Source organism: Orbicella franksi, chromosome 14, assembly GCF_964199315.1.
Source record: "Orbicella franksi chromosome 14, jaOrbFran1.1, whole genome shotgun sequence".
In the NCBI taxonomy this organism is placed as follows: Eukaryota; Metazoa; Cnidaria; class Anthozoa; order Scleractinia; family Merulinidae; genus Orbicella; species Orbicella franksi.
This window is the reverse complement of record NC_138158.1, coordinates 20770956-20798580: the sequence shown is the minus strand read 5'-3', so window position 1 is coordinate 20798580 and position 27625 is coordinate 20770956. Positions and strand designations below refer to the sequence as shown.

The 27625-nt window shown below is 37.9% G+C and overlaps 2 protein-coding genes across 3 annotated transcripts in view; one reads left to right on the top strand and one right to left on the bottom strand.

Annotated features, from left to right (window-relative positions):
* LOC145467545 (mucolipin-3-like) overlaps positions 1-12547 on the bottom strand; it is a 14106-nt gene extending 1559 nt beyond the window's left edge. Inside the window, exons 1-12 of the mRNA XM_081451101.1 lie at positions 11680-12547; positions 10071-10241; positions 8946-9099; positions 7859-7931; positions 7253-7349; positions 5642-5750; positions 4360-4475; positions 3894-4043; positions 3118-3219; positions 2191-2313; positions 707-919; positions 1-59 (exon numbers count right to left, since the gene is read on the bottom strand). The exon at positions 1-59 is cut by the window's left edge and continues 102 nt beyond it. Of these exons, the coding sequence (XP_081307227.1) occupies positions 1-59; positions 707-919; positions 2191-2313; positions 3118-3219; positions 3894-4043; positions 4360-4475; positions 5642-5750; positions 7253-7349; positions 7859-7931; positions 8946-9099; positions 10071-10241; positions 11680-12030 (1718 nt within the window). The 5' untranslated portion in view covers positions 12031-12547. The remainder of the gene's footprint in view (positions 60-706; positions 920-2190; positions 2314-3117; positions 3220-3893; positions 4044-4359; positions 4476-5641; positions 5751-7252; positions 7350-7858; positions 7932-8945; positions 9100-10070; positions 10242-11679) is intronic.
* Positions 12548-13056: 509 nt separating this feature from the next.
* Positions 13057-27625, top strand: part of LOC145468919 (proteasome adapter and scaffold protein ECM29-like) — a 36378-nt gene continuing 21809 nt past the window's right edge. For both annotated transcript variants that reach the window (XM_081452628.1, XM_081452629.1), the window contains exons 1-18: positions 13057-13097; positions 13215-13345; positions 14236-14325; positions 14904-14930; positions 15605-15723; positions 16584-16733; positions 17529-17700; positions 18395-18492; positions 19168-19209; positions 19555-19642; positions 21224-21343; positions 21822-21986; positions 22649-22698; positions 23271-23337; positions 23875-23997; positions 24457-24560; positions 25760-25895; positions 27452-27532. In XM_081452628.1, the coding sequence (XP_081308754.1) occupies positions 13070-13097; positions 13215-13345; positions 14236-14325; positions 14904-14930; positions 15605-15723; positions 16584-16733; positions 17529-17700; positions 18395-18492; positions 19168-19209; positions 19555-19642; positions 21224-21343; positions 21822-21986; positions 22649-22698; positions 23271-23337; positions 23875-23997; positions 24457-24560; positions 25760-25895; positions 27452-27532 (1791 nt within the window). In that variant the 5' untranslated portion in view covers positions 13057-13069. The remainder of the gene's footprint in view (positions 13098-13214; positions 13346-14235; positions 14326-14903; positions 14931-15604; positions 15724-16583; positions 16734-17528; positions 17701-18394; positions 18493-19167; positions 19210-19554; positions 19643-21223; positions 21344-21821; positions 21987-22648; positions 22699-23270; positions 23338-23874; positions 23998-24456; positions 24561-25759; positions 25896-27451; positions 27533-27625) is intronic.

Here is a 27625-nt window from a genome sequence, read left to right as displayed (position 1 = left end):
GCATTTACTGGTTCATGCAGAAACTTTTGGATCTTTGTTTCAGGAAGGTGTCCTAAATCCTGAAGGAAAACATTACAGGTAAGTGAATTTGGAGAAACTAATACAAAATTAATCAACTAGAAAGAAGATTTCACTTGGGGACGGGGAGCTTACGGGAAGCTTATCGTTCGGCCGCGTTGCTCAAAGTCCGGTTAAGCTAACCCAGGATTAGCGAGAAATTTGATTTCAGTTTTGTATTTTTTTTCGGTGACATTTTCTGTTCATATTCTTTGTCCTTCATTTTAAAGCTTGAATAATCTCAAACTACACAAACCATAAGAAGTGAACAACATATTTATACAAGAAACATTTATACTTCGGTTAACTTTTAATCCTGGGTTGGCGTTAACCGGTTTTTTAACAATCCGGCCCTGAGGCCCGTTTCTTGAAGGTCCCGAAAAGTTTTCGCACCCAGAAAGCCGTAGCTGAAAATCTCAAACCTTATTACAGAACTGTTTTATTTACCTATTCTTAGTATGACCAGAGGTTCCCTTCATACAAGAATTTTCAGGTGTATACACTTTTCTGTTTTTAGATACAGATTTTAAAAACTAAAAATGGTCTTGCAGGCCCGAAAAGTTTCGGGGCTTTCGAGAAACTGGCCCCGGGGCTGAAAGTAACTAAACCTGGTGACGTGACAAATAAATGCACTGTAGATTCCACAAACCTTAAGTCTTTCGTATGTGTCTCCAATGATACCAATGAACAAACTCAAAACAACATAAATGAAGAGTCCGATAAAGATGTAGAAATAAATCTTGCTGAAGATCCACACACCCAACGGACTTTTGGCGTGCGATATTTTAGCGTACGAGTTGAACAGATCATCTCCATTAATCATAGAGTACAAACATTCTGCAGTGATAGTCAGTGTCTTGAACTAAAAACAAACAAGAGAAATGAGTGACGAAATTTGAAAGTATGTTCACAAGAACTTTATAAGGCCCCATCTACACTACGCAGGAGAAATTTGAAAACGGCGTTTTCACTCTGAAAACGCATCAAATGTTTTCCGTCCACACTACACCGGAGGAATTTGAAAACGGCGTTTTCACTCTGAAAACGCATCAAATGTTTTCCGTGCACGCCACGCCGAAGAAATTTGAAAACGCAACAATTTGGCACCGGGCAGGGAAATCACACGATTACCGTAACATCGGAAAGCTCCATTTCCAAAGTGTCTTCCGTCAACACTAAGACGCAAAGCCGGCGTTTTCAAGTTCCCCTGGTTTGAGGAGCGTTTTCTAAAAGCTCCTTTTTCCTTGACGGATTAGTGTAGACGGTAGGCCTAACTGTAGAAATAAAGTTACGTTTTCAAATTTCTTCGGCGTATTGTAGACGGGGCTTTAATCAAAGGGTTTGCATATCATATGCGAGTTAGATTCCAGGAAAACCATTAAACTTAATATTCAACTTAAAAAAATTACTCCTGCAACATCCCTGCTGAAATCAAAATTTAAATGACAACTCAAACATTTGCAGGACAGTGGAAACGATAGTTTTACTTAGATATATGAATGGAAATTTATGTTGCTTCTTTTGTACGAGGTGAGCTACAGAACTTGATTTTACGACTTAAGGCCTGGAAATAATGTGTAACAAGTGATGTAAAAAAAAGTAAAAGAATGCAACAAGGGAAATAAAAGAGAGGAGGAAAAACAAACTGCACTCCTCCGAACTTTTATATCGTCTACTTTGGAGTTGCGGCAAAAATGGTGAAACTTTCATTAACACTGTTGTCATAAATCCAGACAGATATAGTCTAAACTAATTATCGATCACAGGACTACGGAAGCATTATTTTGCTACATTTGCTCTTTATAGTCTACAGGAACAATGTTTTTTTAACTGACAAACTGTTACCATGGAACTGCACCTGAGCAGTAGATTTAACAGCGCATTGCAAGTTGGCTAGTTCAATTCAAGCCGGTGTCTCAAGTGGGTCGAGTTTGTTGTTAGCTCTCGTATTACTCCGAGGGTTTTTCTCCGGGTTCTCCGGTTTTCCTCCCTCCGGATCCACAAAACCAACTTCTCCAAATTCCAATTCAACCAGGATAGAGGTTGACTCGCATGAAAACCGGCTAAGGCTGTTGTGGCTTGCTCTCTAAATATTAATTCTCATTTTAAGGTCAACTTAAATTTGAATTTTACCTTGGGATGGAATGGACCCAGAACAATGTAGCCGCAAAACATAAAGCCAATAAACAGAAGAGCGGCACAGACACAGAACCTGGCTACACTTGGAGTAGCAGCCTTCAGTGTCACTAAAAGAACCTGCAAGGAATTGAGGAAAGTGATGATTAACTTACTACAGGTCTTTTATAGTTGTGTGTGAACAAAGGGGGTTGACAATACTACAGGACTTTGTTGTTTTCTTGGCTTACTGTCAAATGAGGTTAGCTTCTTTAACTGAGCTCTTCTGCAACTGAACTACCCCAGGTTTATTTCACTGGCCTTCTCACAATTGAATTCTTTGCTAACATTCAAAGCGCCTGGGAGTGAACAGATGTCACTTTTCATACTCTCTGATCAGCATGGACTGCAAAACTTAGATACCCTCCTCTTTCTGCTTGGCGAGAAGGGAATCTCATCTTTTTCATGACCTCTTCTAGCTACTCTACTTGCTATTTGTCTGATTTTTTAGAAAAGTACAGGTACCATTCGACCCCTATTAAAGGCCACCCTCGGAGAAATGAACAGTGGCTGCTTTAATAAAGGGGGCTGGCTGTTTGATAGATGTAAAAACAAGAGGGAGGCCCTCATCTGGACTTTGATTACTGGCCGTCTTATAGAGATGGCCATTTAATAGGTTGTTGCTTTATAGAGGTTGGACTGTATGGAAAAATCAGCTGCCTACTCTGATCCAAAAATATGGCATCCACTTCAAATCCTCGAGACAACCCCAACCTCTTAGGAGCTACACGTACGTAATTTATCAGAAAGGTTGAATCACAGACATCTTTTTAGCGAGGTAAAATTGAGCGTGGTAAGAAAGATGGCTGTCTTAATACTCAACTTGTTTACAACAAATTAACTTATTCATATACTGTTGGTAATACATGTAACTGGAGACATTACATTGTATTTCTTGGAGTAGCCCAAGAATCGAAGAAGGCCAATCCACACTAAAAGAACTGCTGTGCCAAGAAAAAGACTGCTGACGTTGTAGAAATCACTATCCTGAAAGAAAGAAGTAGTTAAGAAATGAGATAGAACTCCTGAAAATAAGTTACTATGCTGTTGACACAAAATGTTGTGTAACCTCAAACAAAGTTGTGCAACCTGAAAAAAAAAGTAAGTTTAAGATGAGATAACTCAGCTTGAACTCCAATCTATGCAAGATCTAAAAACTTAATGGCTAAAGAGTGAGACTCCACATTGCAAATGTGAATTTGACTTCTGGTTGCAATCATTGTGTTGTGTGCTAGGCTAGCAATCGTGGGGCCTCTTTATGCTCAGCAGACAGTAAAAATGGGTGTGGCAAAGCCTTATGTAAACCTGGTAAAATACTAATAGGATGGAAGGGTGGGGACTGCATGAGATAAAGAACTTTGCAAGCCATCCAGCACTAGAGGAGCAGGACACTGAGGCCTTCCTAGTTGCTTTACACTTAAGAAACTGGACCTAGGTTATGGACTCTGAGCCACCTGGCTTGAAAAAGGCTGTAGTTATTGGTCTTCTCACACTGATTCTGACTAATTCTCCTCAATAATCACTACACGTTTCTTACAATGTCAGTTCAAGAATTTGGTGGCACATTAATGTAGCAGTTAATCCACAATGTATTTCATTTTGTATTGAGAAACTATCTGTAGATCAATTTTGATTGGGGTTAATCCTCTTCTTGAACTCACCTTTTGATCAATGACCATTTTGTATACTGAACCCACAATAGTAAGAGTGTCACTTAACATGATGACAAAAAACCACAAGCTGACAAACTCCTGGTAATCAGAGAATGTAAAATCTTCGCTAAGTTCATTCTTGAAAAATGTGGCAGTTTCCTTTAGGAAAAATAAATGGTGACATTCATTAGATTATAATGTCTGATTTAATTTTCAGGTCCCGCTCTGACCACTAAGCTACAATCTTGGACAGTTTAAATGAAAAATTAAGCCCATCCCTCCCCCTATTTCAATGATGGAGAAAATGGTGCCTTTTGGGTTTAGCGCCAGTTTGTAATTGATTATTTTATTCTGACCAAGATTGAGGAATTGTTTCTTGACAGATCCTTAAAAATATTTAAAAATATCAATGACCTAAATAAAAGTAATCCTCAAATTGGCTTTTAATTTATTAAAACTCATATGACTGTGTTACCTTAGCCAACTTCAGCGATTTGTAAATGGATCTTGTGCATAGCAGCAGAGAAACAGAACAGATGAAGATAACAATAGCGTCAAATACTACTAAGGCTACAGTTATGATGTGTGTCCCTACAAAAAAATTGAAAATAGAAAATTTACATTTCACTGACAATATTGTAGTCAAGCGAATATTAAAGTCAATAGCTGATGTTTCAGCATCATCCTGACGCCATTCTCAAGGCAAAGTGAATAAATTAATGTGAAGATTTTACAGTCTCTACAAATTAGCACAAAAACAAAGGCTCACAAGTTCTTCAAGAGAAAACCTTTGCACGAATCGAGTCCATTTGCATGTTTAGAGATGGTTTAAGTTTTTGGATGACACCAATGAAAATGTCAGCTATTAACTTTTAATTGATATTCGCTTGTTTATGTTTTAAAAAGTCATTGTTGATCAATATTGTAGTCTTTCAAAATCAAAATTTAGAATGCTGACTGAACATGAAAAGCTGGAAATACCACTCACTATAACCAAATATGAACCTTGCCACCTTGCTTCTTTGCCTGAAGTCTTAGCAAAGAAGGATTACACATATGGTACCTGCACTGCATTTCACTGAACAATAGCTGTCCCTCGATTAAATGCCCCCTCAAACAATTGCCCCCGTTTGACGGGACTATTTCACTGGCCTTCTCATAATTGAATTCTTAGGTGAAATTCAACACGCCTGTCACTTTTCACATTCTTACCACCCTCTCCCCCCTTCCCTCCACACAAGAGACGTGAATTTTCCACATGGGGAACTCCTGTATAAAAAGGACAGGGGGGTGCTCATCGGAAATTTTGAAAAAAACCCCTAAGGGATACCAAGATCCTGTTTTGTGGGCGTGGCTTGAAATTCTTTTCACCTGTAAGACATACCAATTCTAAAACAACACATTATCTCTTGTCATATATTTTTCGGTTAAATACCCTAAAAGATACTGCAAAAGGCCCTGCTGTGAACCTTTTGAAGCTGAATACCCCAAGAGGTACCAAAACCGTTTATTTAACGCCTAAAAGGTATGACGAGGGCCCCCGTCTTTCTTAAATGGGAGTCGCCCTGGACCTATAAATTTTTTTATAAATTATGTATCCTGACCTCTAAAATTTTAATTTTAATAAAATTAAAGCTGAGATGTAAAAAAAAAAAGAGTACAGTGAAGGACTGCTAAAATTCAGGCTTCTAACATGAACCTATGATGAAGAATTGGATGCAATCTGTATTAATTTTAGTAGATATAATAAAGCTTACTGAGGTGGTTTTGTCCCTTGATTTTTGCTTTATTGCATTGTAACCAAGTGTTACTCATGTCAAGCTCAACAGGCATTTTACCATCATGTTTCACATTGTCAAACAAAATCTAAAACAGAAAAAATATAATATTTATTTATTCAATATTGTTTCTGATTTTTGATCGCTTATGAGGTAATTTTCATAAGTGGGTACAATTGCGATATGAGCATGCAAGACGAAACAAATCCTGCACTGTGATTGATCAGGCTACCTGAGGGGGAAAGATGGTGCTATCTTGACCCCTAGGGGTTACCTGCTGTGTGACGCAAGAAAATAGTGTTTTTCTTCCATATGTAGTAAATGACAGGGTTCTCCCTTGTTTTCAGTACAACAGGTAAAAGAGCACTTTAAACCAGTAAAGCAATCATGGGTGAATCGCAGCCTTGTTTATTAGGTCTGCTCTGTACATTACATGGAATTCAAATCAATGTAGGTGATGTGCTTTCCAAGACAGGTGTTTCTTTCTCAAGTTGCAAAGCCACTTCATCGCTGATGTTGTCGTTTCCTAATAAAAACATTTTCTTTGAAAAGACCTCCATCTAATATACATTACGGTTCACTAATTTTACACCTTTGGCTTTAGATGTCAAATGAAATCAAAGAGCATTTTCATTTTTTAAGTGGTTTATTCTTTGTCTGAATTCTCTTGCCCTAAAGTCACAGAAAAATAGGCAAAAGCCACATTTGGGGTATCCTCGTTGTGCTTAAATAAATCATCACTACATATCAGTGGTTGTGTCTCAAAACCAAACGAAATCGCTGCGTATTTGTTTTCATTCACGTTCTGGAAGGGTTTTAATGTCAAGGATTCTCTCAAAACGTCATCTGAAAATAGATTTTAAACACTTTTGACCTGAATGTGGAGCATTTCGTGACGAAGTTAAAGTTTTCGATCACCACACGTGAATGTTGGTCAATTTAACAACACCAGTTTTCTAAAGCCGATAGTTAGGCGGGAAGCTCATGGAACTGTAACTGTTTCCATTCGTGACTTCTTGCCATTATGACGGAGAAACTGAACGTAAACAACTATGGATGCACGTGCGAAGAAATGACATCTGTCACGATGGAACTGTGGCAGAAAGCCTGCCAAAAATTCGCGGATCTTGCCTCGAAGTTCGAAGGCCATAGATAGTACTTACAAACCATAGCCTGCGCAGTTTATCTTTTAATCTGTTTATTTATTCTTTTACAAGGATAAAATACCGATTACGTCAGTGAAACAAAGTTCTATATTTTTTTTCCTTTACCTGTTGAATTTTCAAGAATTCCCAGGGATTTTAGGCGGTAATGAGTGATGCTACAGGCGGTAAATTTTACCGGTTACCGCCTGAAAAGGAGAACACTGTTTTAAATGACCTTTATTAACCAAGCTTCTGCAGTCAAGATGGCTGGATATTGGCTTCGTGCTTCTGTTTTCGCATGTTTATGGACCTTGACTCCATCTCTGTCCATAAACATACAAAAAAAAAAAAAATTAAATTAAATAACTAACTAAGCCAACATCCAGCCATCTTGACCTCACGCTTGGCCAATAACCCATATGTAAAGTATTTTAGGTATGCTTACCGTCACATTTAGTTGATAACATGCTGGCTTATCCCAGGCCTTGACATTTTTCAAATTCACTGTCTTCAAAGAAAACTTCATAGTAACTTGACGAAGCCTATTTTGAATAATATTAGACAATAACATTATCCAACTCTGCTCTGACACAAGCATACATGTACATCATCAGTGCTGGAAATAACAGTCGGTCATTGGGCATTGTCTGACCAAATTGGTGAATTCAGATTGGGGTCTTGAAACCCTTACCCTATTTTAGACCACAATTTGCAATTTTCCATACCCTCTTTCAGACCTGACCCACAATTCAATGTCCTTTTAATTTCAGATCTGAAATTCTAAAAACAACCCACCGATTCAAGGCCAGAGTGACATACCCTAAAAAACAGTTCAAAAACCACACCCTTTGGTGCTTTATAGCTACATAACTATAAAACTGACATAACCCTTATATAAGAGAGTATCCCAAGGGTGGACTTTGCAATTATATGACAAAAGGCAGTTATAATAATATGTTTAAATTTGACAAATAAATATCAAATAATTACAAAAAAATCATGAAATGAACAAACAAACAAATAAAAACAAAACAAGCATGTGTAGTCTTGCCTTCCAAGATTAAAGGTGTTGTTTTTGATATCTAGGTGTTGATGATCAATAGGACGTCTTAAAGATATGCAGACTGGAAAGGCAAAAACATCTCAATAATTACATAATTATATTATTACGGTAAACATGCCCAATTGTGTAGCTAAGACCCTTTCAAAATTACACTACATAAAAAGATTAAAATTAATGTAAATTCTGGGAGAAACGTACACTCAGAAAAAAAATCCGAGTCCCAGGTGGGATTTGAACCCACAATCCTCTGGACTTTTTTTACAGTGAGTATACATTTCTCCCAGAATTTACACTTAATATCAATTGCTGTTGTTGTTTCTCCGTTAGTATACTCAAAAAGATTAAACTTTGAAATTCAGACATTGGACATGCTTAACATCTGTAACAGGACCTCTGTAAAAAGCAAGTTGAGGGAATTTTGAGAAGACAACAGATTGAAATGCTTAAAGAAGCATCAGGTGTAGCCAAGCACTTCTTGGGAGTTCTTAAAAATTTGCGCTTAATTCCTTATATTATTACTCAAAATCAAAAAGAAAACAAGTTGCTATTTCTTTTGTAGTATCTTCATGGCATGCATTTTCAAACACAAAATACAAACGTGTGCAATGTAGCAGTGTTTTGAAACATCTTTTTACAAAATTATTTTTAATTCAACAAGTTTATACAAAGGAAATCATGACCGGGAAGGTGTTTGGATATTTGATATTAATTAGCAGAGATTTGTATGATTGATTTTTCTGTTGACCTCTGTTTTGTCATTATTTTTATAGCTTCAATTGAGAACTCTCTACTCTGTGTTTAGAAGTGTGGTCCAACATGGTCTGTTTGCATTGATATAAATTACTTAAAACTTTACAACTGTCTGTAAATGTGGTCCAAACAGTCTTAAACTATTTGATATATTATTGAAAAATTTTGAAACTATAAAAATAAGGACAAAACTAGAGGTCAACATACCAATCATTTTGCATGACACAAGCAGGATCATAGGTTGTTTAAACTGACGTCAATCTACCCATCCAAAGTACATAGTAGCCAATAACTTTTCATTAACACAGTCAGCAATCTTTCTTACCTTCAGTTATGTTGGGATTAAACACATAAGTGTTGTTTACAATCCCTCCATTGGCATAGTAACTGTAACATAATTGCACTCGTGGAGGGTCAGTGCCATTGACCATCTTTGTATAGTTGTATGTCCCAAGAGGGACTGTTCCAATTTGATAATACTGTAAAACAAAAGGCAGAAAAAACTTTTGACTACTAAAAATGCTGCCCAGTAATAAGGAAATATAATAACACGAAACTTCAAAGTAGGAAGAGTTTCGATGACTATGAAACACAAGAAATCATAAGTTTGCTAAAGTCCTTTCATTAGTAGTTAGCTATTTACAAAGAACTGAGATTCTTGAGTATCATTATCAAATCAATATTTAGTTAATTAATTAATATTTAGTGCAACCAGCCCCCCAAATTTTTTCGACTAGTTTTCCCAATCACTCAGACCAGCGCAAAAATTATTTTGATTGATAAAATCCCCAGTATTCTACAGGCGCTTAAAGTTGTAATTTCTTATAATGCTCATGATTGTGCAAAGTGGGATCTGGCTTGGATTTCTAGTGACGTCATCGCAGGAACTGTGCTGAAAGCACTCAAGAGACATTTCAGTGGGCTTAGAGTGCTGTGGAAACAGAATGGGGCTCAGAGAATTGAATTGAAGATTTGACCATAGCAAAATTTAGAACTGATTTTAAGTAATTTATAGCAATCAGCATTTTTCATCCAAAAAAAAAGGCCAGGTGAAATCTGACAGTTTGACAGACTGAGAAAAACCAGGACTGCTTGTAGTCACCAAAAAAGCTCTTTAGATTGCTGGTAATCTGTGCTTTTCTCAAAATCAGGCAGGGAGTATGGTGAGATGATTATTAGATCAGAATGGATTGTGATGTGACATCTTGCTCAAACTCCTTCATATCCATACTGCCCTTTTTGGAGGGCTGTGGTTAAGTTTTGAGTGAAGTTTTGAGAACTTGTTACTTTGTGGGTGAATTCTATCAAGTGAACAGGAAAGTTCAACTGTAACATCGAGGGTCAATCAAGCATACTCAGCCGTAACAGGTGTTAAGGGTTATGACCCTTAATTTGAGTGAGCCCTGTTGCAGAGAAAGCATGCTGACTTTAATAAACATTTATGGCATACCTGTTCATGAGCATAGTGAAGATGATCGTACAGTTCTTTTCTTGTGTACACGACAACATCCGATTCCGGGCCGTTGCTTTGATAGTCTTTAAGAAACAAGTGTTTCAAGGCAGTGTGATTATTTTCCAGGAATGTTACCAGTGAAAAGCGATCCAATCCAAACAAATAAATCTGTAAATTAACAGTTAACCAAAAATACTTCAGTCTATTTAATATGTAGTAAAATATACTGGTTAGGTGTTGGATGTGGACAATGAGAGATGTTTGGTGCCATTTAAATATCTGTAACCAATGGAAGATCATTGGAAATTCTGACAGGTTTGGGGATCTAAAATTATGCTGAAAGAGAAAGCTCTAAAGTATGTTGAAAGTATGAAGCTAACCTGAAATTTCCCCTGATGGGGGGAAGGGGGTTCAAACCAACAAACGTTCCTTGGGGGTATGGATATTTGCTGGAACAACACAATGACTGAAAGTTGAACAATTTACACTTGTCTGGTGATGTATCTATATGTCCCATATACCAGGGGCGCTCCCATGTAAAAAGGAAGGGGGTGCTTTTCGTGCTTTTTAGGGGTTAAGAAAAGTGGTTTTGGTACCTCACAAGATGCACAACAGGCGCTCTTGCAGTACATTTTGGGATATCAAGCCAAAAAAATGACAGGAGATAACGTGTTGCTTTAGAATTGGTACCTCTTAGGTGTGAAAAAAACTTCAAGCCACATCTCCAAAACAGGAGATTAGTGCCTATTGGGGGTTCTTCTCAAAACTTCTGACGAGAACCCCGTCCTTTTTAGAAGGGAGTCCCCCCCAGGACCCATACAATATGATACAATACGATAACTTTATTTCTACATGGCATTTCCATCAGTCTTTCTTTAGTCAGTCCCAACTGTCCAACAAGACCCTTAACCCTTGTTTTAGTGCCAAGTGATGGGATGCTGAAGGGCACCTTCTCAGTTATTTTTCATGCATCGCACAAATACACTTTATTGAGCATCCCTGAAAAGGGTTTTTCAGCATCAATATTAAAATAAGAAATAAATAGAAGAGATAACCTTAAAAAAAGAAACAAAAATCACCATCCTGAGTCTAAAAATATTGGTTGGTAATAAGTTAATTTAGTGCATAACTCTTTCTCTTTATCTAAAATAATTTTTTCAAAATTATATTTGGTATATATAACCTGTAAACAAGATAATGTCTAATTCACAAAGAAATCTTTCCTACAAGCCGAGATTGGTTTATTTGGATGTAAATATTTCAAAATCAAACATTTTGTTGAGGAAACTTCTCAGAACCAGTGCAAGACAGAGGCGGGAGGGGGCGGGGGGGGGGGGGGGGAGAGTGTAGATATGAGAAAACAATTTCCTCAGTTGTCAAAAAGAGTAGATCAATCGACTTTATACATTCAGTTGCTTCTTAGTTGACCATAGAGGGGACTTAACCCACTAGCAACTTGTGCGGGGTTCACAAAGTTTAAATTTTGAATACGCCACAACCTGTTGTTGATCAAAAACTCCGCCGTTTGTTTCCCTCATACGTCACTGTTTTTAATAGAAAGGAAGCTGTTGAGTTTCTCTAACTTTCTTGAGTTATTTACTCATACCTGGATAGTTACAAGGAAAACCTTTACAATCTGAACGACCAGTTTCCAAGGTTTCCGCCGTCTCGCTCGAAATTTTTGGAATGGATTCATGTAGTGATATTTTATCTTTGTTTTCATGACTGCTCGTAAACGTGGACTCGGTTGAGGGCTGCGTTCCAATATGTGTCCTGTATCTGAGCCCGTACGAAGTTCTTCAGAAGTCTGTTCTTCTTCTCCAAGCGAACCCTCAAACACCGACCTTCGCTCCATGTCGTCCTCTCTTTCTTCCTGAACAGTTCCCAGATCACTTGAGCAAGAGCGAGTAACGGACGGCTTGCGGTAAATATAGATTTCCTTTGATGGAGATGTCATAATATGTCAATATGGCTTGCCGCAGACTAAAACTCACAAAATTAGAGACCAAAATTTAGCTTTCTAGTTAGTTAACCCAGCAAAGTTTTATCGTGAAATTCACAGCACTTGGAGCGTCTTTGTTTATGGTATTTCGAAATAATTCAGCTCATGTGACAGGGACATGACCATCGCGTTACTTTTGCAGGATACTGCGTGCTCGACTGCGTGTTCCAACTTTTTCTTGAAAATTTTAAATTGCAGTTCAATCTTATGTTAAAAGTACTTCAGACCGACGGTAGAACTGCTATGTCAGTCTTCAAAAAGTAGAAGCGTGCAAGCCGGAGAACTTTTCAATATTTTTGCAGGGGGTATTACGCGAAATTTTTGGCAGGGGTGTCAGGAGAGCACGCATTACACTGCGCACCCTCCCGTCCGCTCGGCCTAATTTTCGCGCGACCAGCAGGCGAGAAACTCGCTCGTGCTATGCACTTCACATTCTTTCACCTTACCCCATTTCAGTGATTTTTGATACCTTATTTGAGACCTGCTCTAAGAAATCGATACCCTATTTCAGAACTCTAAAATCAGTACACGTCTCTAAATACGCGAGCTGACCATCAATGGCTTCCGATTCCATTAGCAAGAGAAAAAGGCTTAAAGATTCCATGGTATAAATGAGGGAAAAAAGTTTATTCATCTAGACATCATACCCCATTCAAGGCTGGCCAGTGTGAAAAACAAATCCTATTTCACCCTAAAATCGCTAGAATGGTCAAAATCTATACCCCATTTTCGACCAAAATGTAACTCTTTTATGCGTCATTTAATGGGGTACCCAAATGAGAATTTTTTTACGTATCTCATTTGTTCGAAGATAATTTTAAAATCACGTTTTCCAATGAACTATATCGATTTCTGAACGAAAAAGAGAGAAGAGAAACCGCGCGGAATCCGCGCGGGCGCGGGCAACATGAGCGGAAGAATCGCAAAGAATTTCACGCAATCATACTGAGTCAGCTGTTTCGCTCTTGAAAGTCACGCGTTCAGCGAACACAAGATGGCGGCTAGCGCGAAAGATGAACTCGGTAAATTACAAATTAATGTTCTTACCATTTAGTATATCGGCCACCTTGGGCTAAAACACGAGGAAACAAACAAAGTCTAAACAAAGAATGTGTCAGTAACATTTTCGTTTTTTCTAGAACTCCTTGAAAGGGTATTTCTCCGAGTCGCTTCAGCTGAAACAGACGACCAACTTGAGAAAACAGTTAAAACCTTCTTGTGTCCTCTTTTACTAAAAGTTGCTAGCCCACACCAAGAAGTCAAAAATAAGGTAAACGAAAAGGAAGTAATGTTTTAATTTTATATTTACTATTAAGCGTAATTTCCTCCCAGATTTAGTTGTTTTCCTTTTTATATTTCTCTTTCCCAACTTTATATTTTCGAGTTTATTAAGCTTTTTAATATATTAAGCTTATTAGACGCCGGTCGCGTCATTGCCACGGGTGCTTTTTTCAACTTTAGACATAGGCTAAATTGCAAAATTCTGTTGCCAGGGCTGGAAAGGTCGCCTTATAATTAGTAATTATAATATGGCCATGTCTGAGAGTGCTATATTACAATATAGCGAAAACATGGTTCCACTCGGGAGATTTTACTGAGGTTCGCTGCTGGTGGTACAGTGAGCGTGTTTGGGAAGGGAGGTGGAGGGGAGGGGAGGGGGATGGGGAGCCAACTTTCCCGCAACATAGAAGGATCTGCAAATTTGTGAGGACTGGAGGGCAGCCTGTGTACCCAGTATGTAACATTGTCATTTTGCTAGTCTAGATAAGGCTGCTTAAGGCTATGTGGGCCTTGGAATCACTGTTTATCCTATTTTCTGAATGCAGGATTAAGTCGCAAGGAGTATTTTAACCCCCCAGCCTTTTGGAGGGCTACCCCCAGCGTTAACATGTTTACTGGTACCTGGTTTATGGACTTGGGTGGAGAGAGGCACTGTGGGATGGAGAGTAATGTAACATCCCCGGCAGGTCTTGAACCCATCTACTGCTGCAATCATTTAGAGTCCACCATGCTAAACATTAGGTGGTCACATCTCCAAGAGATACTAGATACAATTAATAAACCTGGCTATCTTACTAATTTTAAGTTGCTCTTTCTAGCAATAACTTTCAACTTAAGGTTGTTTCATTATGCTAACTTGTATTCTTTAAATCACCATAGGTGATGACCTTGTTGACTCATCTCAATAAGCGTTTAAAGAGCCGGCCAAAGATTCAACTCCCTGTGGATTCATTGCTCTTGCAGTATCAAGTAAGTTAATTAAGTCAAATTGGAGTTGTAAGAATTACACCAGTGCAGTGGATAGGCGTTTTTATCCTTGATTTATTCTCTACTTTTGATATTTAAAAAAAGAAAACAAAAGAAGAAAATATATTAGGGATAAAAATGCATGCACACTGCACTAATAAATATTTATTTTTGAAAGTTCTCTGGTTTGGCTTTTTAAAAATAATTTGCTTGTGACAAAATTTCAAGCATTTGTTGCATTTAGATTAAAGACACACATTCAACTAACCGCAAAAGACATGGGATGGGATTAAGGTTTTTGAAGGCTTTCAAAAAGTGCTGGCGACAATTTTGCTTTATACAGAAAACTATTTGCTGCCTACATGTACTTCACACTGGAGTTCACTAATCCTGACTGATAACAAATCCTGACCTTCACTGCCTTACAACGTTGTTATCCTGTGTGTTACTACAAAATAATTATTTGACTGTGGTGAGAGAGTGCTCATGTCTTTAGTCTCAGGGAACTGTTTTGTATGGAAATTTAATGTAATAAGTGAAATGCATCTGACTCTTCAATATCCTTCACTGTTTGTTTTTAGGATGTTTCAATTCCAGCCTTTGTAGCTGTAAGTATAGACTGAAATTACAGTTAATTCTTATCCGAAATGTTGTAGACCATGATACTACCCCGCAAGAATAAAATAGTCAGAATAAATTGAATGATGTGATACAAACAAATTTATGCTCTCTTCAGGGCTGTCATTAAGGTTTAAGTCTCCTGTGACCTTGTTCTTCACACCGGTAGTAAATTTTTTTCTTTGTGGGTTAATGCTATCAAATGGAAGCATCAAGGGAAAATCAATTATACTCAGCTGTAACAGGTGTTACGGGTTACGGCCCTTAATGACAGCCCTGCCCTTGCTTTTTCATCTTAGGTCTTTTAATGTTGACTAAATGATTACTGTAGTATTCTACACCCTGGATTGAAACGCTCAGGGTTCAAGCCCTGGCCAGGATTATTGTACTGTGCTTTTGATAAAGACACTCTACTCTTGTACTACCTCTCTTTGCCTACAGTAGGTGTACAAATACTAGGGGGTACTTGGGTTTTCAAGTGACAGGGATAATTGAATGGGGGCAAAATTAGACCTCGAAAAAATTGTAATATTTGATAGATGGGCTAGTGCAGCAAAGCAACATCGTGGGTGTCAGTGTCAGGTACTGTCACTCAATTTGTAAGGGTCAAATGAATGTGTAACATCTATGACTGGTAATTTTGTTTCTACATACTGTGTTATAGAACTTTGCAATCTTGTACCTAAGGATGGGTTTCCCAAGACTACCACCAGAAACACAAATGGAATTGGCACCACTACTAATTAAATGTATTCAAGATAAGCCACAGCCTCAACAAGACTGGTGAGATGTTTTGTGGCTAGTAATTAATTTTACTGTGAATACGTCAAGGATGATGACAGGTTGGGTCAGACACTCAGAGTACTTTCCATTATGCTGGGCCAACCAGTCAGAGACCCGTGTGATTAACCAAGCAAAATAGAACCTCATTTTTTTATTAAACCTGGCCAACTGAAAGAAATGGCTCTTACCATTTTCTGTTCATTTCCTCAATCTCCTACGTAAGTTGAAATCTAATGAAGAGAAGTAGGGTAACGAACTGATTTGTCAGTTGAAAATGGAATGGCAAATTTTGGTCCAACTGGTCAGACTGATTAAAGCTGACCACCTTTGGAGGTGGTTCTGAATAATCCTGTTGGGCCAAACCAAAATAGACCTTTCCACTTGACTTGCGACCAAAATTTCTGGAATTTTTGGCATAAAGGAAAGCACCCTCAGTTATCCAGTGCCTGTGATTTATTTCATTTTTGGTTCTAGTGATTGTGAATAATTTTTAGTGCCCTTTTTTTTTAAAAATGAGACATGAGCCACTCAGGGTTGACAACTTTCATAAGCGCTGTTTCAGGAGGGTGGAAAATTTTACCTGGAAGGTAATGAAATTACCAGGCATCAGGATAATTAAAGTTTTCAACAGGAAGAGAGAATGATATTATACATGTATGCATAATCAGCGCATTGCAAAGAACTTGAATAAAAACATTGCACATAATTTTCCAAGAGTCAGAGGAATGCTTCACTAGGGACTTTTTAACGATTGAAATTAACCCCTGGCTGATAATAAAATAACGTCATTTAATAATTCAACTTCCAAGTTATATGTAAATGTAAATTGATGAGAAATACAACTCCTTTTCATCTCTCAGCCTTCTTCAACTGGTTTTACCAGTATTGGGCCAAATGAAGATTCCAGATTCCATAGATGAAAGACAGAAGATGTTTGAATTCAAAGAAAAGCCAGTAGTGGCTGGGATATTGTTGGACTTTCTTCTTGATGTTCTGTTGATGCCATACAGGTTTGTGAATTATCTTTAAAAAATACAGAGCTCGGAAAAAAAAAAAAAAAAAAGAAAAAAACCTTACAAACTGTTTCAATGTTCTTTAACAGGTTCAATGTTACTATACGGCATTCACGTTTAACCTTTAATTTATTTTCTTAACAACAGACTGAAGTAATTTTGTTTAATTTATTCTCATTTGAAATCAGCAAATCCACTTTTGTACTTTAATTAGACAATTACTTCATTTTCGTAATATATAGAATATTAATAAATTAAGGGAACTGATTTACTTTCTAGTCTAGCACTAGAAATTTTCTCCAATTACAAAACTATAATATTTATTTAGATAAGAAAGTGTGATTGTTGAAAGCCTGTTCACTCTTCAACCATGACATTTAGCCTGCAGGTCACAACAATGGAACCAAATTATTGCAATCTATTAGGGAGTTTAAGTAATCACCTTGGCAATGCCAATGAAAAATTATTTTATATTTTACCTAGTATGATTCTTGCAGTACCCTAAAGTCATTTACTTTGTTTATCGCTGTCAAAACTCTCATGAAACTGAATCTGGGACACAGCGATAACTTTGAAATAAAAGTTAAAAATCTTAGTTGTTGTGGTTCACATTCTCCAGACAATGCAGAATTTGGTCATTTCACGTTGTTTTGCAGAGGAGAGCAGAGAAATGTGCAAAAAATTATAACGCACATGCACAACTGTTGTTCTGCTCACTAAACCTTTTGTTTAGCAACATTCCCGTAGCTGTTGCCGTCATTTTTTTCTTAAAATCCCTATTGTTAATTTCAGCACCACATCAAAGCAACCAAGTGTGGACACACCAGGCTCTGAATCAGATACAGCAGAATCAGAACAAACCTCAGCTTCTTCTCCAGACTCCTTGGCTCCACCAGGGATGAGTGTGGCTACAGTGAAACGCATCACTGCTGATTCTCCTTTGGAGTCAAAAAAGCTAGAACAGGTACATTATATTTGTACACATTAAATAATGGGTCTGAAGAGGACTTAAGCTATACCACACACATTCTCAAACTCAAATATAATTTTAAGTTTAAACTTAATAAGTAAATCATGACCGTGATGGTGTTTGGATATCTGCAGATCTTAATTACCACTGATTGTTATGATTTTCTCTGTTTTCTCCTTAGTTTTAGTTTTGATTAGGAAGATATGTCAAATATTCAAGACAGTGTTTGACCACATTTCCAAACACCTCGAAGTTCGTCAAAAATACTCCGCTATGCATTGTAGTTTCAACTCTCTTCATGGTGGTTGGAAATGTGATCAAACACGGTCTTTCATACCTGACATATTACAAGCAGACTGTGTGGAGATGGCAGTCAGGATATGGTCTCAAGCCTGTCTACATCACTTTGGAGCATACGTCACTACCAAAGTCATCCAATCCCTAATCTGTATGGCTAGGCATTCCATTTACCTCCAGGGGTAGCCCTTCCACTCAGTAGTGTGTAGAGATGGCAATATTGCCTAAATATTGGATTAAAATGAATTTATTATGAATGCATTTAATATGATCGTATGATTTCAAATTGAATACGTCTTATAGTATCGAAACATTTGCTAATCTATGAAGTGATGTCAGAAACAAACCTTTGCTATTAATCTTGATATCTTTTCCTTAATGTTTTTTTCAGATGAAGCTTGGAGCTCTTAAATTCTTGGCACGTGATTTATTTGAGCCCAGTGATGTGATTTGCCATTTCCTGGCTGCCACAGGAGATACTCGACACAGGTAAAAGTAAACACGAATAGCAATTTGAGAGCCTGAATTTACCAATGCTCCACTGGATTGTAAACTTTCTTACAAGAAAGCCAAAACAAGACCTAGATAAGAGAACAGCATGAAACCTGGACATCTTTGATGAGCCTTGGGATTCAAATCAACTTGGTTTGAAGCGGCTAGGTCACACAATTTTAGACAATTTCAGCTCTGATCAAATGGTCATAGAATTGACTAAAATATCACAAAAAATGGTTCAAAACTATAGAAGATCTCAAACAAAACACGGGAACGCCAAGAAGGAATATGGATGGACAAAACTGGAGAGGATTGAAATGGGTTGTATTTGGGTAAATTTGAAAACGTTGGCCTACCTTTTTTCAAATTTATATCAGTTTATATCAAAATGTCATTTACACAGTTGGAAAATCATTCTCAGTTGTTATGTGGCTGTGATTTTGCAAATGAAAGACTTTTGCTCTGCCAATTTGATGTTTAGATCTCATAATTAACAAAATTAAACAAAATTACCTAAAATAGCGTGACCTAGCCCCTTTAATTTGTTAATTACATATATTTGTAATTTTCCTGGTTTCTGATATGAAAAGGAAAATCAACCTGGTTTGAAGAATGTCAAACAAAAAGCAAAATAATATAATTTGTGTTTTATTTGTTCTTTAATAACAGTGTACTGGACACAGCAGATCATGAATTGAAAAGAATATCAAGGTAACGATGTGAAAAAGACAGGGAAATATAAAGTTATGCATTGTGCATTGTGACACTGCCTCCCCCAACAAAAAAAGCGATAAAATACAGACGAAAAAGAAAAACATGTATACAAAAAGTCAGGGACTTCAATCTTGCCAAATCTCCAAAATGTTTGTTTAAATGTGTAACCTATTAAACAATACTTCATACATTTCTTTTTACCCTCCCCCTTCAATGTTGAATACTCTTCATAACATTGATCATATGTCTGTCAATTTTAACTTGAGTTTCTCTCATTAACAGCTGCATCAGGATTATAGCAAATCGTATACGTGTACTTATCATTGGCAACTTACATTTCAGCTCTACAGACTTTGAAAATCCTAAGGTTGTAAACAAGATGTTTGGCATGTTCCAAGGAACTACATCCATTGCTGGATCAGCACAGCAGGTACAGTAATACATTAATAAAACTGAATAAAGTTATTTATTATTTTATTAACAACTGGATCATTGGATAACACAGTTCAAGAGTTTCCAACTGGACCAGAACTGTCTACTAATCAAGGACACAGCAATGGAAAGCTGGGAGTAGCAAAGTTTCCTGTTACTGGATGGTTTTATCTTCTCCACTGTCCTTTTACACTGTAGAAACTGAGGTTTAAGGAACACAGTCTCGGTACTTTGAGTTATTTTGGCCACGTACAAAATTACCTTAAAATTGAAGAAAACCTGAAAATAATAGTTTACTACTTAACTGCAGACAGTACTGTTTCGGCCTTCTGGGCCTCATCAGTGCAGTGCTGAAGACTGGGATGGAGGCTAAGCTTAAAAAGCCGCCCCAAATACTACACATGTGGTAGTATCTAAGCCATTACCAGAGTGCTCAAACTAGCGAGCTAGTGAGCATGCGCAATTGCAACAGTAACGACTCATCCCAGTAGAGTGCTCAAACTGGACATGAAAGCAGAGCTTTGTATGCCAGCGAGCTATATCTAACTGCAGACAGTACTGTTTCGGCCTTCTGGGCCTCATCAGTGCAGTGCTGAAGACTGGGATGGAGGCTAAGCTTAAAAAGCCGCCCCAAATACTACACATGTGGTAGTATCTAAGCCATTACCAGAGTGCTCAAACTAGCGAGCTAGTGAGCATGCGCAATTGCAACAGTAACGACTCATCCCAGTAGAGTGCTCAAACTGGACATGAAAGCAGAGCTTTGTATGCCAGCGAGCTATATCTAACTGCAGACAGTACTGTTTCGGCCTTCTGGGCCTCATCAGTGCAGTGCTGAAGACTGGGATGGAGGCTAAGCTTAAAAAGCCGCCCCAAATACTACACATGTGGTAGTATCTAAGCCATTACCAGAGTGCTCAAACTAGCGAGCTAGTGAGCATGCGCAATTGCAACAGTAACGACTCATCCCAGTAGAGTGCTCAAACTGGACATGAAAGCAGAGCTTTGTATGCCAGCGAGCTATATCTAACTGCAGACAGTACTGTTTCGGCCTTCTGGGCCTCATCAGTGCAGTGCTGAAGACTGGGATGGAGGCTAAGCTTAAAAAGCCGCCCCAAATACTACACATGTGGTAGTATCTAAGCCATTACCAGAGTGCTCAAACTAGCGAGCTAGTGAGCATGCGCAATTGCAACAGTAACGACTCATCCCAGTAGAGTGCTCAAACTGGACATGAAAGCAGAGCTTTGTATGCCAGCGAGCTATATCTAACTGCAGACAGAAACATGCTGAAGAAAAAATGCTGAATACAGAAAAATGAATACAGAAAAATGCTGAAGAGACAATGACAGACCATAAAGGAGCAAGGATGGTTATGGATGGAGAAGATTAACATGGATTACAAATGTTAAACTTGAAAAATGTGAACTAAACTTTTCAAGATGTGCAAACCTTGACTAGCTCCTTTAAGTGGATCTCCTCCCTTGAGCACAGTTTGTATCTTTTGTTGTTTACATCTCAAGGTAAAATAATTATTACCGGTAGTCTTTTGTAGAATAATTTATTTTGTGTGTTCCAGGCAGCACAAATCCCAGCAGACCAGAAGAGGTCCCCAGCTGGGATTAGACTGAAGCAGAGAATATATCCTTACCTCCTGAGATCCAGACGAGCTGCAGATCAGTTTCCTGCTTGTCTTCAGGTATATATATGTCAAGATGAATATATAAATTACAGCAAATAAAATAAGCAAGCTCACTTGGTTATTAACAGTTCTAGGTAGAAATCTAACTAAGGTGTTAGCAAAAACACTGCCTACAGTAGCTGTTACAAGCACTGAAGAGACTTAACTGCAACAAAACAGCTGGTGAATGTGTCTGATTTTGACTGAAACATTGGCTAATGATTTCTTTGTCCTAATTTGATCATTTTATTTTTTCAATGTATAAAAGTTCCTGGCAGCACTTACTTGTTATTGTGAAGTTTAGCAGTGAATTTAGAGTTGTGTTACTTGTCGTGTGATGAGATATTTCACAGACCTGTTCTGATTGCTGGTGAGGAATGTGAAAGTGTATTCTGATGACAAATTGACACATAAAACATTTCCTTCCCCAACAAAATATCCTCGTCAGTATCATTTTTAGGCTTGAAAAAAAAATTGTTGTTGTTGTCATACACAGATTATTTTTGATAGCTTGTTTGGCAAGGACCTAAATGGCAAGTTGCGTGTGTATGCTGTCCAGTTTGTTCACCATATCTGTCTGTGGAGTTCTGATAAAGTTATTAACATGATGGGCCCAGTGCTTCTTAGTGGAATGACAAAGCTGATCAATGAAGACAAACAGGTTTGTATTCATTTCTTGATGATGTTACATGCAAAATAAGATCTGAAAATTTGGTGTCCAGAATATCAACTTGAAGACTGTGTTGTCGCTCAGATTTTGTTTAAACCTGTCTGCTTATATTACCAGTGTACATATTATAGTTTTATGTACAACATATTGTTAGAAACAATGATATTCATTGGTTGTTTACCATTTGCACCTGAAAAACTGGTTTGTCAATGGTTTGTGTAAATGGAAACAAAAATGCCTGATGTTACTGTAAGTTCCATTCAGATTGGCTAGTTACCATTTACTTGACACCCCCCCCCCCCCCCCAATTTACCAAAAGAGGCTAGGATGAGTTTGACCTGATCAATTAATTCCAAGACAATTGCAAATGGCAAGTACATTTCTACTTGGATATTTCAGTTGGAAATTTTGGACTACCTTTCAAGGTGTTCCATTTATTTACAAAATTTCCTGTTCAGTTGAGCTAAAATTGTCTTACCATTTGGGGTAAATGGTAACAAACAACTATTGTTATCACACCTTGGAGTTGAAGATTTGTCTCTTGGCGGCTACATGGTATGGAGTCATTCTTGGTCGAGCAACCCAACAGTTAAATTCACTGTTGAAAAACCAGACCAACCTGGATGAAAAATTTTATTTATTTTTAATTTCAGGATCCTAAACTGAGGCGGTTGGCATATACAGCAATTGGAAAACTAGCAAAGTAAGTTGAATTAAGGCAGGGGCCTCCACCATTGAGTTAACATGTAATAATAAGGTGCATAATTGAATGACAAGCCACTTTTTTTTAGTAATTATAATCAATAAGCGCTTAATGACTGGCCCCAAGGGAAACAGTGAGTTTTGTTTCCTTGACACCCTCCATCAAGGTTGAGGGGAAACAAAACTCTCTGTTTCCCAAGGGGCAAGTCATTAAGTGTTTTGTTATACCTCCCAACTCAAAAGTGTCTAAAAACTGCAAAGAAATTGTTTGCTTTATGCTGGCTGGCTCAAAAATTTGCCATGGTTTCAAGAAGCACGACCTGATCACGTGCAAGTTTAAAGTTCAAGTTGTTGTTTCCCAAGGGAGTTAGTGAGTTTTGTTCGCCCAAGGGAGTTAGTGAGTTTTGTTCGCCCTAGGGAGTTAGTGAATTTTGACCCACGACACGTGACACGTTTTCCTCCAATCGGAAAACGTATTTGAGTTGGGAGGTATAACAAAACTACTTGAATGTATGCGTTATCATATTTTATGTTGTTGTCGTGCCTGTATTTACATTTTTTTAACATTCTTAGACGACTTCCTCAACTATTCGCCAAAGACGTTGCACTAATTCAAAGACTCTTCCAAGCTCTCTGCCAGGTGGGTACATAATGGCTAGCAACTCTGATTAGAAATTGGAAAAATGATTGCTCCTCAGGAGGGAACCATACAGGCTTCTCTTGGTTATCCCAGAAACTAGTCTACCTGAAGGGTTGAGGTGAATTCCACCATTTACCGGTTTATTTGAAATAAATGTTCTATTTGAAATGCCCTTTCACACCTTTCTCAGATTTTTTGGGGAGGTGTGTAGTTTCCTGATAATTCTCATTGACATACATAATTTGACTGACTAATGCTTTGGAGCTCTGAAAAAGACTCATGCCAGTCTTAGCAGTCCTGCCATGTCCAAGTATGATTTGTACAAAGAAAAGCTCTTCATCAATTATGAATTTAGTGTTGGCAATTGAGTCTTGATGACTCGTTTGATGGACTAACATCCCATTGGCTTGGCCGTGGCAATGATTTTGGTTGCTTAATTTTAGAGTGGCAAAGATATCTAAACACCAAGAGCCCCTCTGACCCTCTAGGCTTTACAATTAACTTAGTTTGTACTGCGACATTCTGAAATTGTCTCAGGAAGAATCTGATACCCGTTTATCAGTCCAGGAGGCTCTCTCCATGATGGCTCCATCATACAGAAAGGCAGACGCAGCTATTCTAGCCTTGATAGAGTCTCTTATACTCAACTATGTACAACAGGTAATTTTTTTCTCCATGTTGCCCATATACTGCCCAGCTATTACTCCATCTGGAATGCAAACTCCGAGAATGAGGTTGCATAGTGATTCCAGTAAATACCATTCTAGAACCAGGCAAAGGAAATATTTTATATTTGTTTAAGTGTTACAATGGCAGTCATAACCTTGATGACCTTATTCAAGACCTCACAAAGAGTAATAACAATGATAATGATAATGATAATGATAATGATAATGATAATGATAATGATAATGATAATGATAATGATAATACTTAATTATTTATATAGCGCCCATTTCCATCGCAGTGTTTTACAGGAAAAAAATCCCCCAGTCAGTTATTACAAGAAGTAAATTATTGTTTCAAAGATAAAAGAACTCACATGAGATTATTAAATACATGTATAAACAACACGAATAGCATAATCAAACATCCTTTTCTTTGTTCATTTGCTACAAGGAGACGCACCAAGCAAGACTAGTGGCTGTACAGTTTGCCAATGCAGTGTTTCCCAGAACACACATCTCATCACGTTATGTGTGTATGTTGGCTGTGGCTGATGTGTAAGTTGAGGGCTCAGCTTTAAGTCTCTTGTTAGTAGCCGTGAAGCTTAGGCCCTAGCCACCCTAGTGTGTTTTTAAAAGCATCCGTTTTCGAAAATATTTTTCAACTGTCCAAACTCGTGCGTTTTCATTCGAAAACGCATAGTTTTGAATGCCTTTTTGCCTATTGTGCACACAAACGCCCGAAAACGCTGATGGAAGCGGCAGTATGTAAACGCTTTTTTCGTCACCGTTTGCAAAAGTCTTTCGTTTTCACCCATGTACACTAGAAACGGAGCATTTTCAAACCGATACGCTTTCAAAATGCTCCACTTCACAAAAGCCTCAGATTTTATCAGCATTTTCGGTTGTATTAGTGTAGATTATGGACGAAAATGCCTAAAAAAGTCTGCGTTTTCAAACGAAAACGCCTAAGTGTGGTGTGGACCTTAGTCTAATTTGCACATTTAATGGGATGTAATAGTAACTGTTGCCAATGGATGAGAATGAATTCGATAAGCCTTTAACTCAGACGAAACACCACTAACAACAAACTGTCCAAAAGAAAGCTGTCCTACATGGCAGATATTATTCACGTAAACCTTATATGCAGTCTTTGCATTGAAGGATTAATTGCGATGTTATGATAATATGTAAAGGTCACCAGTGGCTCAGTGATAAGCCTCCAAGTCATAAGTATCTGGAAAGTCACAAGTAGATTCTTAGACACTTCTCAGGCATCCAGAATTGTTATTATTGTTATCTGTCTACAGTAAGTAATACCTTTACCAACAATCATGTGTTTTAGACGTACCTCTTACTAACCGAATTTGAGGAACGTACTGCGGAATGCATGTGTTGCCCTGGGGTCGTGGCAGTACGGACTGAGCGCAGCGAGTTCTGTACAAAAACGACTGAGGGCCACTATTCCTCCAGAACGGTTCGAGCAAGCTAGGTTAATAAGTAGTTTACTATATGGCAAAAAATAAAGAAGGACACGGCTTATGACCTTTTCCATGGAAACAGTCCTTATAGCAAAATCCCGACCCAAAGAAAGAAAAAAATCAGGGCGCTCGGATTTACCTCAAGACCACCTTGCCATGTTATAAATCAGGGATTTTTTGAATTATTTACATGTAACCACTGTTTGCGAATCTTAGCTAGCTGTAGACGGGTACCGTCTTGTTGAGTCATTCAGTTCTAAACTCGCTCAACTGTAGGAAAGATGATGTCAAAGAAGAAGCTAAGAAGGGACTGAGGGCAGTGCAAGTTGTTGATCGGACATCAACCGAAGACAGTACAAACAAAGATATCCTTCCAGCCTTTCCTGATATGGTGTCATATGTGGCTCGCAAGGTACCTAGTCTGAAACTCAACGTCCTTTCACTCATAAGCATTAAGTGGAGGCGGGCGGCGTGGCCTAGTGGTTAGGGCGCTGGATTTGTAATCCAGAGCTCACGGGTTCAAATCCTCCTTTTCTGCTCAATTTACAATGTTTACTTGCTGTTTTCAATGTCTCCAATTAGTAGTGCAGCAGTGCTAAACACTTGGACACTTCAACAAAGTGATTAATTTTTATTTCATTCAAATTCTGTCTGCAAGGAGTGACGTATACTTTCAATGTTGAAGCCTGGTTTCCAGTTTAATTTGGCGATGTGAACTCAAACTTTTCCCCAATAGACATTTGTCACGGCATTTTAGATTTTGATGTAGGCCAGGTAATGAAAATCCATGGACACCTCTGAAAAGATCACATTGAAAAATTGCAATGCATTACAGGGCGATTTCGAATATGGTCAGCCATTTGGAGGTTTTTCGATGTGAGGGAATCCTTTACAGTAAAGCAAAAGGAGGGATTGACTTTCTTTCAATAACACTTTCTGGAAGGTTATAATGTCTGAGAAAATAACCGTTGTTGATTGTCAACAGAGAGAAGTGTAGTCGCCATTATGGCGACTAAACCAGAATTTTGGGTCGCCAAATATGAAATGTTAGTCGCATTGGCGACCGTATCGGTTACAATTTCGAGCCTTGTCAACTGAAGGCAATCTGTATTAAGTTACCTTATGTTGGCAAAAGAGGCGAAATGCCGCTTGTTAGCATTTGTATCAAGAAACTAAATAAACTATTTCGTAATAGGTCAAGTTTATAATACGTTACGATACAGCTTACATGTAAATTTCACAGCTTTGTTCCAACAGGGACCCTGCAGTTTCTGCACTGCTGAAATCTAGAGTAATTTATAAACTTTCTTGTCCTGGTTGTTTACAACAAAACATCGGTGAAACAAAACGCTCGTTAAGAGGCTTCGTAAACACACTACCAGGCTAGAACAACCAATAATTAAACACCTCGGCAATTGTAACATAGCTTTAATGAAGTAGTCAGCTTCTACAAATTACCTGATTTCACAATGATTTACCATCTACAGTTGTCAATCTCAAAGAACACATTTTTAATGATGTTGACTTCACACCCACTCTGAGGTCATTGACCATAATGACAATTGGTCGCAATTAGCGTTTCTTAGGTCCAGCATTAATGAGGGAATCAAAGCCCCCAGAGAGTTAGATCTTTGTTCTTGATTACATCATGTTATGTCATTGCCTGTTTATACCCCCAATTGAAATTAGGCTTGATATATAAGCTGTCGACTTGTTTCGATTTTAACTTCATGAATAGACTCTGAAATAGAGCTGAAATATTGTAAACCTTTCTCTGTTGTAATGAACCGAAACTTGGTTTCAACAGTGATCGCAATCCTCGGTCTCGTCTTCTACATATTTCACTCCAAATTGTCTGATGGCTTTGGATTTTGGAAAATAACATTCGAATTTACCATAAAATGATCGTCGACTGGAATTACCTGTAAGTCACTGTTTTAAATTTATTGCTTAATTGTTTAACTGCAGAGTCTTGAGAGATTGAGAGGAAAATACTGTTACACAGCTGGGACAACTGCACTGCCTTTTGCTCCACCAGTATTTTCACAGGTAAGATAACGAATGTACTTAAAGGAGCTACGTCACGGTTTGCGCATCTTAAAAGGTTTAGCCTATTTTTTTAAAGTCCGTCGTTTGTAATCC